Source organism: Capra hircus, chromosome 20 (assembly GCF_001704415.2).
Source record: "Capra hircus breed San Clemente chromosome 20, ASM170441v1, whole genome shotgun sequence".
NCBI classification, from domain to species: domain Eukaryota; kingdom Metazoa; phylum Chordata; class Mammalia; order Artiodactyla; family Bovidae; genus Capra; species Capra hircus.
Window position 1 is genome coordinate 23,270,229 of NC_030827.1, and position 18,129 is coordinate 23,288,357.

General features: G+C 38.1%; 1 protein-coding gene across 1 annotated transcript in view; it reads left to right on the forward strand.

Moving 5' to 3' along the window:
* IL6ST (interleukin 6 signal transducer) overlaps positions 1-18,129 on the forward strand; it is a 68,851-nt gene that overhangs the window by 37,142 nt on the left and 13,580 nt on the right. The window contains exons 5-13 of the mRNA XM_005694692.3: positions 1,264-1,430; positions 1,954-2,108; positions 5,350-5,509; positions 13,476-13,558; positions 14,201-14,411; positions 14,975-15,157; positions 17,267-17,368; positions 17,552-17,698; positions 17,978-18,118. Coding sequence (XP_005694749.2) covers positions 1,264-1,430; positions 1,954-2,108; positions 5,350-5,509; positions 13,476-13,558; positions 14,201-14,411; positions 14,975-15,157; positions 17,267-17,368; positions 17,552-17,698; positions 17,978-18,118 — 1,349 coding nt within the window. The remainder of the gene's footprint in view (positions 1-1,263; positions 1,431-1,953; positions 2,109-5,349; positions 5,510-13,475; positions 13,559-14,200; positions 14,412-14,974; positions 15,158-17,266; positions 17,369-17,551; positions 17,699-17,977; positions 18,119-18,129) is intronic.

The following is an 18,129-nucleotide window of genomic DNA, read 5'->3' on the forward strand; positions in this document are numbered from 1 at the left end:
AGTCTTAGCTACTGGACCATTGGGAATTCTTGATTTGATGTGTTTTAATCTATTACAGTTACTGTTCTTAATACTTAAATTGTCCCATCTTAGTGGGAACTTTTCAGATTGGCTTATCCTTTTGACACAACTTCATGAGTTCTTTGATAGCTTCCTGATTCCTGAAGTGACATGATGTTCCAGGTTCATCTTAATATGTTTTCTGTTCCAGACCTAGAATCAACCAATTCCCAAGCAGTCATGGTTCCACTTTGTGTGGAATATAATTTAGAGACTGTAGTCTGGGTGTTGGGTAGCTTATTGCTACTGGGTTGTTGTTTCTAGGCTTTTTTAGTGGAAAGAACAAAAAATGTTTTTAAGATAAAATACATCATGAACTCGTACTGGTATTTCCAATTTAAAATCCAGACTATATGTTTTTAGTTAATTCATCTAACATCTATATCTCCTTTCTTTGAGCTGTTTCATTTTGCCTGTGGTTTTTAAGAATTTTCTTCATTGTATAAAGTAATAAATTAATCCACACAAATTTCTAAGACAAAGTATTTTATAGAAGTCTCCATTCCCTGTCTCCTTTACCTTATTTACCCCCTCCTTCCAAAGGTTACCCGTTTTGGTTTGGTTTTGATTTATCCTTCTATTTTAAAAAACAGCGTGCATATATATATGTATATATGCATATATATGCATATATATTCTTAATTGATGCATGATTTAAATGTATGTGAGTAAATTTAGTCATATCACTAGAAACTTTCTATGGTAATAGAAATTAGAAAGTGGTTTAGTGGTTGGAAAGGGACTGAGGGAATTTTCTGGAAGGATAGAAATTCTATACCTGCTCTATCACCTCGTAGCATATTGTGTTTTGAAAAAGCATACTGTGCTTAAAGAAAGACATTGCTAATACCGTAAAGGTTCTGTTCAAGGAAAGGAAAAAAACAGGACTAATATCACTAATAAGTTTTGGAGAAGGGTCATTGGGTTAGAGCATAAGATTCTAAATATATTCTTGGAGTAAAATTTTGAAAATAATCTTGTGTTTTAAGATATAGATGAAACTCAGTTTTAAAGAAAAACAGGTGAATTTTAACAAATTTTGTTTCTAGTGTTCAATAGTTTGTTTTAAACTTATTGAAATTAACTTGTTTTTTCTAAGGTATGATAATCTGGGTCTCATCAAACTCTTTTCAAGTAACCTTTTTCACTCTTAATTTATTCAAATCTATTTTTAATGACTGACTTTACCATTTTTGTATTTAGGGCAACAGAGAAGTTTGATGATTGTAAAGCAAAACGTGATACCCCCACCTCATGCACTGTTGATTATCCTCCTGTGTATTTTGTCAACATTGAAGTCTGGGTAGAAGCAGAGAATGCCCTTGGGAAGGTTGCCTCAGATCATATCAATTTTGATCCTATAGATAAAGGTACTTATAAACCTAAATTTGAGAATTTATTAGTTTTGAGTTTAATTAATATAAAATAATAAGCATTTATTTTCTTAGTGACTTCTGCAAATTAACTTTATCAACAATGTTAAAAATACTTTGGAAAAAGAAAAATATCCATAATCCAACCACACTGGCAGCTGCTTTTAATATTACCTCTGATATCTATTCAGATATCAAACATCTTATAGCATTATAGTCATAGTGTATATGCTTCATTTTTATACTCTTTAAATTCCATATGTCATTACTATTTAACTTTTAATATCTGAACCTGAAAATATTAGCAAAAGTAATAAATTGACAAGGAAAAGAACTAGAATTTCTTTAGGAACCTTTTCCTTCCATTATAGTAGTATGATATAGCATTTTTTTAGACGGATTTGTTCATTTGGTGAGAATAAATGTATATTATGAAATAAAATATAAAGAGTATATTGGACTTTGTAAGAAATTATAAAAGTAAACCATGGTAAACATTAGGATCTTTTTTATTTTTCAGTGAAGCTCAATCCACCACATATTTTATCAGTCAACAGCTCAAAGGAACTGTCTAGTATTTTAAAGTTGACATGGACTGACTCACGTTTTAAGAGTTTTATAACTCTGAAATATGACATTCAATATAGGACCAAAGATGCCTCAACTTGGAACCAGGTAAATTGAAAGTTACTGTTTATTCAAATAGTCTTGTCTTTAACCCACTAACCTAAAAGTCTCAGTCATTTTCTGAATGTCTTAAATTTCTGGTTATGTGAAGTGGTTTGCTTGACACTTCTAGATCTGTATTTCAAGCAAGGACCAATAGGAAGACATCCAGACAGAGAATACAATTTTGCTCAGCACAGTAGATTTTAAGTGAAATATGGGAGTGATGCAGAATGAGAGGGAATAGCATTTTTGGTGAGAGGTGAAAGGACCACAGATAACAGGAGCAGATTAGGTAGAGGAGTGAAAATGAAGAGATTATATGGGTAAGGTCGAGCAGGCATTAACAAACTACATCTGCAGGCCAAATTCAGCCTGTCATCTGTTTTTGTAAATAAAGTTTTATTGGAACACAGCCACAAGCATTCATTTACGTATTCTTTCTGATGATTTTTGTGCTGCATAGAAAGAGTTGAATAACTGCAACAGAGACCATCTGGCCCACAGCCTAAAGTATTTACAGTCTAGCCCTTTATAGAAAGTTTGCCAACCCATAAAATAGACGGATTATAAGATTGAAAAATAAAAGGACTGTATACCCAAATTTACAACAAACTGGAAAATTCTTAAAGAGATGGGAATACCTTACCTGCCTCCTGAGAAGCCTATATGCAGGTCAAGAAGCAGCAGTTAGAACTGAACATGGAATAATGGACTGGTTCAAAATTTGGAAAGGACTGCGTCAAGGCTATATATTGTCACCCTGCCTATTTAACTTAACATGCAGAGTACATCATGTGAGCTTCCCTGGTGGCTCAGATGGTAAAGAATCTGCTTGCAGTATAGCAGACTCAGGTTCAATCCCTGGGTCGGGAAGATACCCTGGAGAAGGGAATGGCAACCCACTCCAGTATTCTTGCCTGGAGAATTCCATAGACAGAAGAGCCTGATAGGTTGCAGTCCGTGGGATCACAAAGCTGGACACGACTGAGCAACTAACACTTTACTTTTAACTTCTTTCACATCATGTGAAATGCTGGACTGGATGCGTCACCAACTGAAATCAAGATTGCTGGGAGAAATACCAACAACCTCAGCTATGCAGATAATACCACCCTAATGGCAGAAATTGAAGAGGAACTTAAGAGCCTGTTGATGAAGGTGAAAAAGAAGAGTGAACTAGCTGGCTTAAAACTCAACATTCAAAAGCCTAAGATCATGGCATCTGGTCATGTCACTTCATGGCAAATAGATGGAAAAAATGGAAACAGCAGATTTTATTTTCTTGGGCTCCAAAATCACTGTGGATGGTGACTGCAGCCATGAAATTAAAAGACACCTGCTCTTTGGAAGAAAAGCTGTCACAAACCTAGACAGTGTATTAAAAAACAGAGACATCATTTTGCTAACAAAGGTCCATCTAATCAAAGCTATAGTTTTTCCACTAGTCACATACAGATATAAGAGTTGGACCATAAAAGAGCACTGAGCACCAAAGTATTGATCCTCTCAAACTATGGTGCTGGAGAAGACTCTTGAGAGTCCCTTGAACTGCAAGGAGATGAAACCAGTCAGTCCTAAAGGAAATCAACCCTGAATATTCATTGGAAGGATTGATGCTGAAGGTGAAGCTTCAATATTTTGGCCACCTGATGTGAAGAGCCGACTCACTGGAAAAGACCCTAATGCTAGGAAAGATTGAGGGCAGGAGGAGAAAGTGGTAACAGAGGATGAGATGGTTGGATGGCTTCATTGACTTAGTGGACATGAATTTGAGCAAACTTCAGGAGATAGTGAAGGACAGGGAAGCCTGGCATGCTGCAGCCCATGGGGTTGCAAAGAGTCGGATCTGACTTAGTGACTGAATACCACCACCACCACCTAAAGATGATGTTATAAGCAGAAGAAATACTAGGAGCTTTTAATTTAAAAGGTTATCATCATAGCATTGAGATCTGCATACTACTCTCTGTTATAACTCCATTTATCATTAACAGTATGCGTTTGCTTTGTTTCTCTGAGCTCCAAAGGGAATTGAGCCCGTGACCTTCCTGCTTCTGTCCTCTATTCCACATGGGCTCAGAATACAATCAGAAAAAGCAACAAACTAAAGTGGATTAATGCCTCATGTTGTACATGAGGATTGTACAGAAAAGATACATACCAGAAGTTCTTCAGAATTTTTTCAATATCATAGAATCTTAATTCACTTGTAGAAAAAAGACTGACACATTTTATATTCAGTATTGAAATCTCAGAGTGGTAGAAAGAACCTTTTATCTATGTTTGAAGTGAAGTGTGTCCTACTCTTTGCGACCCCATGGACTGGGGCCTGCCAGGATCCTCTGTCCATGAAATTCTCCAGGCAAGAGTACTAGAGTAGGTTGCCATTTCCTTCTCCAGGGAATCCTCCTGACCTAAGGATCGAACCTGGGTCTCCTGCATTGTAGGCAGACGCTTTACTGCCTGAGCCACCAGGGAAGTCACTAAATCTATGTTTAGTCTACTCTTTTTTTTCTGAAAACCAAGTTTATCTACAAAGATAGCTTTTGTTTTTCATAATTGGGCTGGATATCTTCCTTTTTGCCCCTCTAGATTTATATTCTACCCTTCTTCACCTACTCTTTGTCTTGGAATGCAGACCTGTATGGATTGTATCTGTTGGTTGTGGAGGGGTCTTGGCAAGAGGGAGGAGAGAGAAGTGAGATCAGCATATTTTTTTGCGCTGCTTCCTCCATAAAGCTTTCCTGTCTCAACCTAAAGTCACTACTTCTCTCAAGTTAACCCTTTGTGACCCTGTTCTTCCAGGTTCTGGTACCACCCCTCTTCCCTTAGATTCTAAAGGTGGTAACACCACTAAGCCCAGAGTACTGCCTGTACTATCTAATGAGGTTTCCTACACTCTGCTCATATTTCCCTTAGTAAACCCTCCTTGAATTAAATTTTAATTGGAATTTCTCTTTTTCCTGTTAAGACCATGAGTGTTATAGGAGCATAGAAGAAAGAAATAAAAAAAGGATGAGAAGATTAATAATAGTTGTTTCCATATTTCCCAAACCTGTTAAGTTTTACTAATTTTGAGTGCTTTTTTCACTTTGATTTATTTCTCTGCAGAGCTTGAGTCAAATTAGTCTTTTTTTCATTAGTTATTAGGCTTGTTTCATTAATTAGCTTCTAAATATTAGGCAGCTTAGAAGATGTGTAATAAATACCTCAGGATTTTTTGTTGGTCAATTTGCTTTGTTTTCAGGTTCCTCCTGAAGATACATCATCTACCCGATCTTCATTCACCGTTCAGGACCTTAAACCTTTTACAGAATATGTGTTTAGGATTCGTTGTATGAAGGAAGATGGTAAAGGATATTGGAGTGACTGGAGTGAAGAAGCAAGTGGTATCACATATGAAGATAGTAAGTAAATAAATATATGAAGAAAAAAATTGAATTTTGACTATATATTTTATCTGCTTTTAATAATATAGACTTCATTGCATCTTTTATGAACATTTTATTCAAACTGATATTTTACACTTTTTAAAGGATCTTAAGATGTAAAATTTAATATACATTATTGATAGTACAAATCTAATATAATTAAAGGAAATTGTGGAATGGTGTCTTAGATACAATGAGAAAATCATTAATAGTTGGTAAATCTAGATAGTTGGTAAATCTAGAACATTTTATTAAAGGAGAGTAGTCTCAAAATATCTCTAACTAGAGGATCATATCCTGAATCTTTAAAATCATACTGCTAAGTCACTTCCGTCGTGTCCGACTCTGTGTGACCCCAGAGGTGGCAGCCCACCAGGCTCCCCCGTCCCTGGGATTCTCCAGGCAAGAGCACTGCAGTGGGTTGCCATTTCCTTCTCCAATGCATGGAAGTGAAAAGTGAAAGTGAAGTCGCTCAGTCATGTCCGACTCTTCGCGACCCCATGGACTGCAGCCTACTAGTCTCCTCCGCCCATGGGATTTTCCAGGCAAGAGTACTGGAGTGGGGTGCCATCGCCTTCTCCGTAAAATCATACTACCTACCAAAATGTGCATTAGACCTTCACTGTCAAAAAGATAGCTGTACTGTAGTTTTTATTCATTTGTTTATCAGTAGTTAATAAGCCCCTGAAAAAGCATTGTTGCATTTTGATTGATTGGTTTATTTTAATTTTCCCTTTGTTTTTCGTGATAATACAATGCATATAAGTAGAATCCAAAAGGCATAAAAGGATACACAATATGAAGTAAGATTCCTTCCCCTTTCATCTATAACCATCAAGAAATAATCGTAGGGAGAAGGGAAGACAAGATGGCAGAGGAGTAGTGGACATGGAGTACACCTCCACAAATGTTTCAGGAATACATCTTCAGATACAGAAGATCTTTCAGAACAGCAGCTGAGAGCAGGCAGGAGTCCCTGACCCCTGGAAAGGAATGTATAGATCCACACAAAACTTGGCAGGATGAAGGAAGGAAGTAAGAAAGAGGAGAGTAAGCAGGACTGGACCTGTACTTGGAGAGTGAGGGAACCGAAGCAAGTGTCAGATCACCACACCGGGGCATTGTTTGGGATTCAGGGAAGCATTTGAGGCTGTTAGAGAGTGCAGCAGTTGATCTGTGACAGTCTGGATGGAGTGAGAACCACACAGATGATCCTTGCCACGTCCATATGTATCCCAGACAGGATTGCAAATCCTCTGGAACATGTGGTGGCTGGGAGCTGGAATGTAGGGATTGGGGAGCAATCCCGGGGTGAGGTCTGCTATTGACTGCAGGGAGATGGCTCCCAGGGACGTGAGGGAGGAGATTGCAGAGGGGATTGCCTTTGGAGGAAAGTCGGGTAGTCATGGAGGTAAGGTGATACTGCTGAGTCACATGCAGGGGATGGAGCCATCTCTGTAGTCTCTCTCCCCACATGCCAGCTGATCAACAGAGAAAGAACCCAGAGGGTGGCCCTTTGTGTGCCTGACACACTGAGCAACAGAGGAGCACCCCAGCCAGCTTCCCTGGTGGCTCAGACAGTAAAGTATCTGCCTGTTATGCTGGAGACCCGGGTTCAATTCCTGGGTTGGGAAGATTCCCTGAAGAAGGGAATGACAAGCCCCTCCAGTATGCTTGCCTGGAGAATTCCATGGATAGAGGAACCGAGTGGGCTACCGTCCATGGGATTGCAGAGTCAGACATGACTGAGCGACTAACACTTTGACACTTCATCACCACCCTAGGGGGACCTTTGAGTGCCTTCTTTGCCAAGAAACAAGGAAAGGACCAGCCAGGGAGGCCCTTTGAGGCTAGAGGCTGCTAGAGGTTTAAAAAAAACTCTTAATAGTGCCACAGCTCCTGCACCTGAGGCACCTGGCATCCCTGCACACTTTGTGCCTCCAGGGTGAGAGGGTAACAGGCAGGAAGGCTAGGGGTCTCCAGACGGAGGAAATAGGCTGCAGGTGTCAGACATTTTTTCTCAAGCGGCAGGAGGAAACAAACTACACGTGACACATTTTTTTCCCCTTCTCTATACAAAATTATATATTTTGCATATATATATACGGGACTTCCCTCACAGCTTAGTTGGTAGAGAATCTACCTGCAATGTAGGAGTAAGTAAGTAAGTAAGTAAAGTTGCACAGTCGTGTCCGACTCTTTGCGACCCCATGAACTGTAGCCTACGAGGCTTCTCCCTCCATGTGATTCTCCAGGCAGGAGTACTGGAGTGGGTTGCCATTCCCTTCTCCAGGGGATCTTCCCAACCCAGGGACAGAACCCGGGTCTCCCGCATTCCAGGCAGACACTTTAACCTCTGAGCCACCTTGGGTTCAATTCCTGGGTTGGGAAGATCACGTGGAGAAGGAAATGGCAACCCACTCCAGTATTCTTGCCTGGAGAAGCCCATGGACAAAGGAGCCTGGCAGGCTTGTCTATGGGGTCGCAAGAGTCGGAAATGACTGAGCGACTAAGCACACACACACACACACACACACACACACACACACACACACCACCCCCCCCCCCCGATAATCACACACACACCACCCCACCACCCCCCCGATAATGGCTCAACAAACCAGTATGTTTTACTCATACAATTGTTCTCCTAATCTATGTTAATGAGACTATGTATTTGTTTGGATGCCTTTATTCAAGATTCCTGTCAATCATTTTGTGGCCTGGGATAACTCGCCTTGTGCCAATGTTGTCTCAAAATGAATGTTGTGGGTGAGGGGTCTGGTGCCATTCTCTGAAGTTTTGAGACATTTCCTTTCTCTAATTAGCAGCCTGCTAGTAGGTGTACATATATATATAACTTCCTGCTAAAGACCAGCAGGGGAGCACTCTTTCTGCCCTCTTCTGATGTCTATGTGAGAAGTCTTCTGTCTCTTTTATACTTTAATAAAACTTTATTACACAAAAGCTCTGAGTGATCAAGCCTCGTTACTGGCCCTGGGTTGAATTCTCTCCTCTGGAGGCCAAGAATCCTTGCATCTTTCATGGCTCAGCAACAACCTTTCAAGGGTCCTCACAATCCAAGCAACTATGCTACCTCCACGCTTGATCCCTACTGGGGCAGAGCTGCCAGAGGCTAGAAAAAACCCTAACATACCTCCTGTGTCCATGGCCACAGGCTCCCTTGTGCTGCCAAGGTCGCCATGATCCAAGTAGCCACACCACCTCCATGCTTTATCCTCTCTGGGACAGAGCGGCCAGAGGCTAGAAAAACCCTAAGAGCACTATATCTTCTGTACCCGTGGCCACCAGCTCCCTTGCGTTCCTGGCACTGCCAGGGTCCCCATAATCGAAGCACCTCTACACCCGGTCCTCACTGAGGCAGACCCAAGTCCTCCAAGGCATCCTCAGGAGCAGACTCCTGTGGACGACTCATATTCAGAGGTGGGGATAAAACCACAATCAAACTGTAGAGGCAATGTGGCTAAGGAAGAGGGTTGAAAACCTTTCACCTTTCCACCAGCTGTACAAACTGCAGATTAAACCTACACAGTCAAGTAGGCAGACTCTGTGTGTATGGAATATATAAAAGGAGAATGAGAATTCCCACAAAAGAAAATGCCTAACTCTGGCAGCTGTGGACATTGGAGGCAAGAACATTCAGGAATAGGGCCAGATTATAGAGTCTGAGCTGTCCCCACAGCAGGTCCAGAGACCAGCCCAGTATTGGAGGGCTTTCTAGGGAGGCAGAGGTGATTCATAGTAAGGGAAACGATGCTGACAGTTGAGATCAGAGAAAAACATTTATTATTATTATTCTGATTCATTCTGTAGTTGGTTCTGGAATTTTTTTTCCCCTGTTGCTGTGGTTGTTCATTTTATTATTAACTCTATTTAAGCTTTGGAGAACTTTTTTTTTTAATCACACTTTGTATTTCCTTTATATACTTCTACGTCTGTGTTGTCTTTTTGCAGTTTTATGGGGTTTTTTCTTTTAAAAATTGCTTGTTTATTTTTCTTATTGTTCTCTTCCTGGTATATTCTTTAATATATATAATTTTGTTTCATATACTTCTATTTAACTTTGCTTTTCCATCTTTTGCCTTCCTTTTCTTTCACCCTGTTCATTAGTCTGGTTTTTTTTTGTTTTTTTTTTTTTGCTTTATTCCCCAGTTGGCAGTCTGCTTTTGTCTTGTTTTCTGATTTGTGTTTTGTTTTTAATTGGTCGAGATACCGTTTTTGGTTTCCTTTGTTCACCACCAGGTCACTCTTATATTTTCTTTTATTTGGATTGTTCTGCGTGTGCGTGTGTGCATGCACCTTTGTTTTTGACGTTTGTCTGGTTTTGTATGTACTCTTTGGGATTCATTTTTTGTTTCTTGTTTTCTGTTTTGTGTGTTTGTTGTGAAAGTGAAAGTCAGTCACGTCCGATTCTGTGTGACCTCATGAAACTGTAGCCTGCCAAGGCTCTTCTGTCCATAGGATTCTCCAGGAAAGAATACTGGAGTGGGTTGCCATGATCTTCTCCAAGGGATCTTCCTGACCCAGGGATAGAACCTGGGTCTCCTACATTGAAGGCAAATTCTTTACCATCTGAGCCACCTGGGAAGCCCTATGGTTGTCTCAGTCCTCTTTAATGCCATAATAAATGGCTTATGGGGTCTTGGTACCCTGGCCAGATATCAGGCCCTGAGCCTTTGGAGTGAGAGGGTTGCATCCAGGACGCTAGACTGCCAAAGAACTCCTGACCCCATGAAGTGTTAATCAGTAAGAACTCCCATGAAGACTTGTACCTGTATCCAGGACCCAGCAGCACCCAGTACAGGATTCTTCACCCAAAGAACAAGCAAAACAAAACAAACCCAGTCATCGGCAGACCAGCTTCCAACAGACACCCGAGAATACCACCTTACACAGCCCTGCCCATCAGAGGGAAAAAACTCCCCTCCTCCCCTCAGAAGGCAGGCACAAGTCCTTCCCAACGTAAAGCCTACCACTGGAACAACCTCACCCACCAAGGGCAGAAACTAAAAGGAAGAAGGAATACAACCCCAAAGGCTGGGAAAAGGAGACTCAAACACAGTTGTCATGACGGTATGGTACTGGCACAAAAACAGAAATATAGACTGATGAAAGAAGATAAAAAGCCTAGAGATAAACACACACGCCTATGGGCACCTTATCTTTGACAAAGGAGGCAAGGATATACAATGGAGAAAAGATAGTCTCTTCAATAAGTGGTGCTGGGAAAACCAGACAGCTACCTGAAAAATAATGAAATTGGAACACTTACTAACACCATACAGAAAAATAAACTCAGAATGGATTAAAGACCTAAATGTAAGACCAGAAACTATGAAACTCTTAGGAAAACATAGGCAAAACACTGTTTGACATAAATCACAGCAAGATCCTCTATGACCTACCTCCTTGAATAATGGAAATAAAAACAAGTGGGACCTAATTAAAAGTTTTTGTACAGCAAAAGAAACTAAAAACATGGTGAAAAGGCAACCCTCAGAATGGGAGAAAATAATAGCAAATAAAGCAACTGACAAAGGATTAATCTCCAAAATAAATAAGCAGCTCATGCAACTCAATACCTGGAAAACAACCTAATCAAAAAGTGGGCAGAAGACCTAAGCAGACATTTCACCAAAGACGTACAGATGGCTGATAAATACATGCAAAGATGCTTAACATCACTCATTATTAGAGGAATGCAAATCAAAATTAAAAATTACAATGAGAAATCACCTCATACCAGTCAGAATTGCCATCATCAAAAAAATCTACAAACAGTAAATGCTGGAGAGAGTGTGGAGAAAAGGGAACCCTCTTCCACTGTTGATGGGAATGCAAATTGATACAGCCCAGTATGGAGGACAATATGGGGATTCCTTTAAAAACTAGGAATAAAACTACATATGACCCAACAATCCTGTTACTGGCATATACCCTGAGAAGGCCATTATTGAAAAAGACGCATGTACCCCAGTGTTCGTTACAGCATAATTTACAGTAGCAAGGACATGGAAGCAACCTAGATGTCCATCGACAGATGAATGGATAAAGAAATTGTGGTACATATATACAATGGAATATTAACTCAGCCATAAAAAGGAACACATTTGAGTCAGTTCTAATGAGGTGAATGAACCTAGACCCTATTATACAGAATGAAATAAGTCAGAAAGAGAAAAATATTGTATATTAACACATACATATGGAATCTAGAAAGATGGTACTGATGAACCTATCTGCAGGGTAGCAGTGGAGATGCAGACATAAGAGAACAGACTTGTGGCCACTGGGGAGAAGGAGAGGACTGGATGAATGGAGAGAGTAGCATGGAAACATATATGCTACCATATGGAAAACAGATCGCCAGTGGGGATTGGCTGGATGACTTAGGGAGTTTAAACCAGTGCTCTGTGACAGTCTAGAGGAGTGGGATGGGGTGGGAGGTGGGAGCAAGGTTCAAGAGGGAAGGGACATGTGTGTACCTATGGCTGTTTTACGTTGATACATGGCAGAAACCAACACAGTCTTACAGAGCAGTTAGCCTTTAATTAAAATAATCCTATGGAATACAGATTTTTTTTTCTGAGCATTTTCTTGTCACGGTCACCCTCTTGAGGTGTTAGTGGCAGCAGCTATGACTTTGAAACCTTCCCTACCTCCTAAATCCCTTCACTTCCACAGAGCTCTGCCAAAGGTTTCATGAAAGTTATGTGAATTTAGAATGTCAAAGGCAGAAAAGTAAAGTACCGTTCTCCACCGCAAATATTCTCTTATTCTGAAAAATGCCAAGAAAGAAAGTAATCCTATGCTTGCTGGTTCGGGAGTCAGATTCCTTTGTCTTGGCTAGGAATTTTGAAACTGGTATTCTTGAAGAGTTTAAAAGTACGTCGATCAGTTTGAGGGAGTTCCTAAACTACTTTAAGATATAGACAAAATATTGCGTTTCATACATGTGTGCATTTTCTGGAGAGATGGCACATAACCTTTGTCAAATCAAAAGAGATTTCCTGGTGTCCAAAAAGCTATGAACAATTGGAATATGCATTTCTTCAAATTAGTGAAAGAAGCCAGAGTTTTTTTAACATCAGAACAATTGATGTTAAAAAACATGTTTTGTTTTAACCATTTCTAGCCTCTAAAATTTCCTTTATAGCTTTGTGTTCTTTATTCTTTTGGGATGCTGCACTGTACTCATGTATGTATCTCTTCAAACCCCCTGTACCAGCAGCCTTTCCCCCAGCCTTTCTGGTCTGCCTTTCCTCTTTGTTTTGTCCACCTGTAATTAACTTCTTCATGGTCAGCACAACATTGGTTAGATTTTACTCAGATTGTTTTTTATTCTATTTAATGCCATATTTTGCAATTGTAAAGTTTTTGAATTTTTAAAACTTAATTAGCAATCAGATTTGATGTTTTGTAAAGTGCTTTTTCACATGGTTGGTGATTATTACAACAATTCTGTGAATTTATTTATATTATATTCCATTACATTGACTCCCAATATAAGGTAATAAACTTAATACTATGCTTACTCCATTTATTTTGTCTTATATCCTTAAATATATTCATTTAGGGATTATACACATGTATTTAAATATATTTCAGTTTGATTTTTAGCAATAAGAAAGTGATGCATCTTTGGTTATTGCTTAGGATATATTTGTACCTTTACAATTTTAAGATTACTAAAGAGTTGCAATATAATCTAAATTGTCAAGCTATCACCCTGACTAAAGGTGTGAAGTCCAAGACATATCATGCTGAGGTGGGAAAATGCTGGTGTAAAGAAAGAATAGAGACACCATATCATTGAAGGGCAAGAATATTAAAAACAAAGTAAGAGAATAATTTCTAGGGTTTTAGCTTATCTTGTTATAATAAAAACTTTTATTTTAAAAACTTTATATCATTTCTTTAGGACCATCCAAGGCACCAAGTTTCTGGTATAAGATAGAGCCATCTCATGCTCATGGCACTAGATCTGTACAACTCAAATGGAAGGTAAGAAAAAAAAATTGACTATATCCTTTTATCTCATATAAATATGTTTTATATGGTATCATGAGTGGGGCTTAATTTTTGGTATCAAATAGTATTTGATAACTTTAATAAAAATGCAAAGCTTTATATATACTAAAAAAATGGTTCATAAACTGCTAGTGATACCTCATAGATATTTCAGCATAATTCTGTGAAAGTTCTATAAGGGGCCTGTGTTTTATCGAACTTTCCTCAGTGCCTCAAAAAATAATTAACATTTGGGGTAGTCAGAATGTATGCTGGTAATAGGAAATAAAGTTATTGTGCACTCCATAAATGGTCATGAATGGATCATGCTAAAATAAGGTAGAAAATAAAATATTCAGACTTAAAATAGTTTAGGCCAGCATACCATCAGTGAAGAATTGTATAGAGAATTAATAGCTAACAGAATGGTGCTACTTTCCCTCTTGGTTGAAGCCATGCTTTTACTCTTCATTCAGTGTGTAGTAGTTTCCCTTCAGTAGTGAGTTCAAAGTAAGGTTGCCAGCCCCTTGCAATTAAATATTTAGAGATTTGACAGAATTTGTGAACATGAAGAAAAACATTACCTTTGTTCAAGATTTATGAAATATGTTTTAAAAGTAAATTGTTTTATTACAGACATTGCCTCCTTTTGAAGCTAATGGAAAAATTTTGGATTATGAAGTGACTCTCACAAAATGGAAATCACATTCACAAAATTACACAGTTAAAGACACAAAACTGACAGTAAACCTCACAAATGATCGCTATGTAGCAACTCTGACAGCAAGAAATCTTGTTGGCAAATCAGATGCGTCTGTTTTAACTATCCCTGCCTGGGATTTTCAAGGTTTGTCCCTAAGATGGAGCCTCACTTACAAATGGTAAAGGGTAGTTAGGTATGGACAGGACTCCTATAAAAACATAAGTATCCTAAGACTATGTCCTCAGTATCTACGGTGGTTAAATTTTTAGAAATCAATCAGCAGCCAAATCGTTCCATCATTTTGTGGTTCACTTAAACTTTGCAGCTTAGTTCATTTAAGCATTTTACGATTATTTGTCTTTTTTAAAAATATATTTTTTAGGTTTGAGGAACTTATTATATACATTTAACTTAAATATATTATTTTTTTATAGCTTTATCTGTAGCTTTCAAAGAATAAAATGCAGCTTATATACACAGAATACTTGAAGAATTTTGGGAAAGGAATTAACATTTGAAAATAAATTGACTGTTTATAAATTAGTGCTTTTATTCATGTAAATACAGTTTAATCTTATGTGCTACAAAAACATGATAGCAAGATAGATCACATGGTTATGAAAATGAATGTAAAGTATTGGAACTTCAGAGTTTTAAATGTTCATTTATCATATCAGTATTCATACTTTGTTGTTTTTTTTTTAAAGCTACTCACCCGGTAACCAATCTTAAAGCATTTCCCAAAGATAACGTGCTTTGGGTAGAATGGACTGCTCCAGATGAATCTGTAAACAGATACATACTTGAGTGGTGTGTGTTATCTGATAAATTGCCCTGTATCCCAGAATGGCAACAAGAAGATGGTACTGTACATCGCACCTATTTAAGAGGTATATCTTGCTAGAAACACTTAAGTCGATGTCCTTTTTCTAGTTCTTTGGACAGATTTTTCTTGTACTTTTCTGCTTTGTAGGCTTTGTGGTCCATTGAAAAGACGTCCAGTTTATCATTGTTTCTTACTAGTCAACTCTTGTTTACTAGATTTGTGACTCTCAGCAAGTCACACTTATTAACCTCACTAAACTTCAGGGTCTGTTTATAGACTGCTGCTGCTGCTGCTAAGTCGCTTCAATCGTGTCCGACTCTGTGCGACCCCATAGACGGCAGCCCACCAGGCTCCCCCGTCCCTGGGATTCTCCAGGCAGGAATACTGGAGTGGGTTGCCATTTCCTTCTCCAATGCTAAGTGGGGTTAATACTGTCTTCTATAATACTCTCCTGTTGTTTTGATCATAAAAGGAATGCTCATAAAACTGTAAAGTAAGAAAAATACAAGGTAATCCAATCTCTGCTCCTAACTAGTATGTTCTCTGTACCTGATTTAACTTCATCCTTTGATGAGAAAAATTTCCCTGAGCATCTGGATGACTGGTTAACTTTTTATAGCTGTTGAACAAGAGAAGCAGAATCAGAACTTAGATTTTCTTATCTTTTAAACTGGAAGTATTAATGAAGGACAGAAAGTAAGAGCTCCAGTATGGATTGCTCTCATTGCAAGTTACTACTTTTCAAGTAGCTTTAAAGTGATAGAACAACTTTAAAGAGAAAGCAAAGCACTCAGTTTGTATGTGTGTAAAGCGGATAACCATTAGAATTCAGCTACAAATAATATCATTAATCATAAGAAAGCTGTTAAAAAATATGCTGTTTATATATAGCCATAAAGAGCTTTATTCATAACATAGGCTGTTTGGCCTTCATTAACCCATTATTTAACATATAATTTTACTAATCCCACTTGTCTAGTTTATCAGTCTTGTCCAAGTAAAAGCAAAGTAGAGCTATAGAGGAAATAGATTGGTAATAACTGGACCACGGGTGGCATACATGCTCAATCATGTCGGACTCCTTGCAACCTCCTGGACTGTAGCACGCCAGGCTCCTCTATCCATGGAATTCTCCAGGGTAGGTTGCTGTATCCTCCTCCAGGGGCTCTTCCCCACCCTGGGACTGAACCCGCATCTCTTGCATCTCCTGCATTGGCAGGCAGATGCTTTACCACTGGGGCCACCTGGGAAGCCCTAGCTGGACAATAGCTGGACAGTAGAGCAAAGGCTCTGGAGACCTTCAGTTTGTGCAAGTATTCCCACAGAGTTCAGTAGGCCTGGTAAAACATCACTGTATAAGCAGAATATAAAAATTATCTTCCTGATAATATTGAATCATTAAGAAAATGACTGTTTATGAAGACAAAGAAGCATATATAACTTCATGAATAAACAGTTAAGGAAATGTAAGTTCCTGTTGAAGGTATAAACTGCACTTTATAAACAAAAATAAATTTTTTTGTTGTTGTGTGCTAAAGACATAGATTACTTTGTTAATTTGGAAAGATTATAAATAAAGGAAGTATTTAAGATAATTTTTTCTTTTAAAATTCTGTTGTTGTGGGAAATGATACTTAATTCTCTTTTTCCCCAGTCACCTGGCCAGCCACAGCCATTTGTGCTTTCCCTAGCTCTGATTAGTGACATCTTGCTCATAGGCAGGTCTCAATTAGGTAAAATGTACAAAAATTGTCAAACTATAAGAAAGACCCATTTGATAAATCCTGATTATAAATGCAGTCATTTGTTACTTTTATTGACAGTATAAATATTTTTATTCACTTATTGGCAATAAAAATAACCTTTTATTTTCATAAAGATTTACTGTTAAGCTTGAATCTAGTACACAAAAGGCAGTGTTTACTTAAAAAGTTGTAGTTTTAAAAGAAAGTTCAATGGTAATCATTTCATAATGCAAGCAGATGTCAAATTATTATTTAGTATACCTGAAATTAACATTGTATATCAACTGTACTTCAATTTTAAAAACATAAATGAATACATAAAAGAAACCTCAGTGGTCATGAAATTATAATTTTAAAAGTAAGTAATAGAGTTAATTTTTTTTTTCATTATAAGGAAGAAAATGCTTAATCCACTATTCTTACTTTAGGAAACCTAGTAGAGAAGAAATGTTACTTGATAACAGTTACTCCAGTATATGATGATGGACCAGGAAGCCCCGAGCATATAAAGGCATACCTTAAACAAGCTGGTAAGTCCAGCCCTACTTTCTTTGAAAAACCATTGCATTTTGTACTGACAAAGACATTAATCCTTTTTAAATAAGGGTATGTCTCATGTTCAAATAATTCCATGATAATGAAATTTTACCAAGTTCTAATGGTTTACTAAATTCTTATGCTTTTCAGTTAGTAAATACCTTATTCTGTTTCAGCACCTTCCAAAGGACCTACTGTTCGGACAAAAAAAGTGGGGAAAAATGAAGCTGTCTTAGAGTGGGACCACCTTCCTATTGATGCTCAGAATGGATTTATCAGAAATTATACTATATTTTATAGAACCGTCATTGGAAATGAAATCGGTAATAAAGCTATATCAGTTATTAAGAATCAGGTGTTTTTTCTTAGGCTTTTAAATACTAATTTAAGTCTTGTGTTTTTTACATCTTAATATAGCATTTTATGCTCAGAAAAGAGATACCTGAAAATATGCTTTATGGTTGCCTTCATGATCCTACTAAAAATACATTGTTTTCTAGTTGAAATATGGTTTGATTCCTTTTTCGTGTTCTCCCAATGTCAAATATAGGCCAAACCATGCAAGAGTAGTTGGTTAAAGTGCACTTACTGCTTTCTTCTAGCTGTGAATGTGGATTCTTCCCACACAGAATATACACTGTCCTCTTTGACTAGTGACACTTTGTACATGGTACGAATGGCAGCATACACAGATGAAGGTGGAAAGGATGGTCCAGAATTCACTTTTACTACACCAAAGTTTGGTAAGGAATAA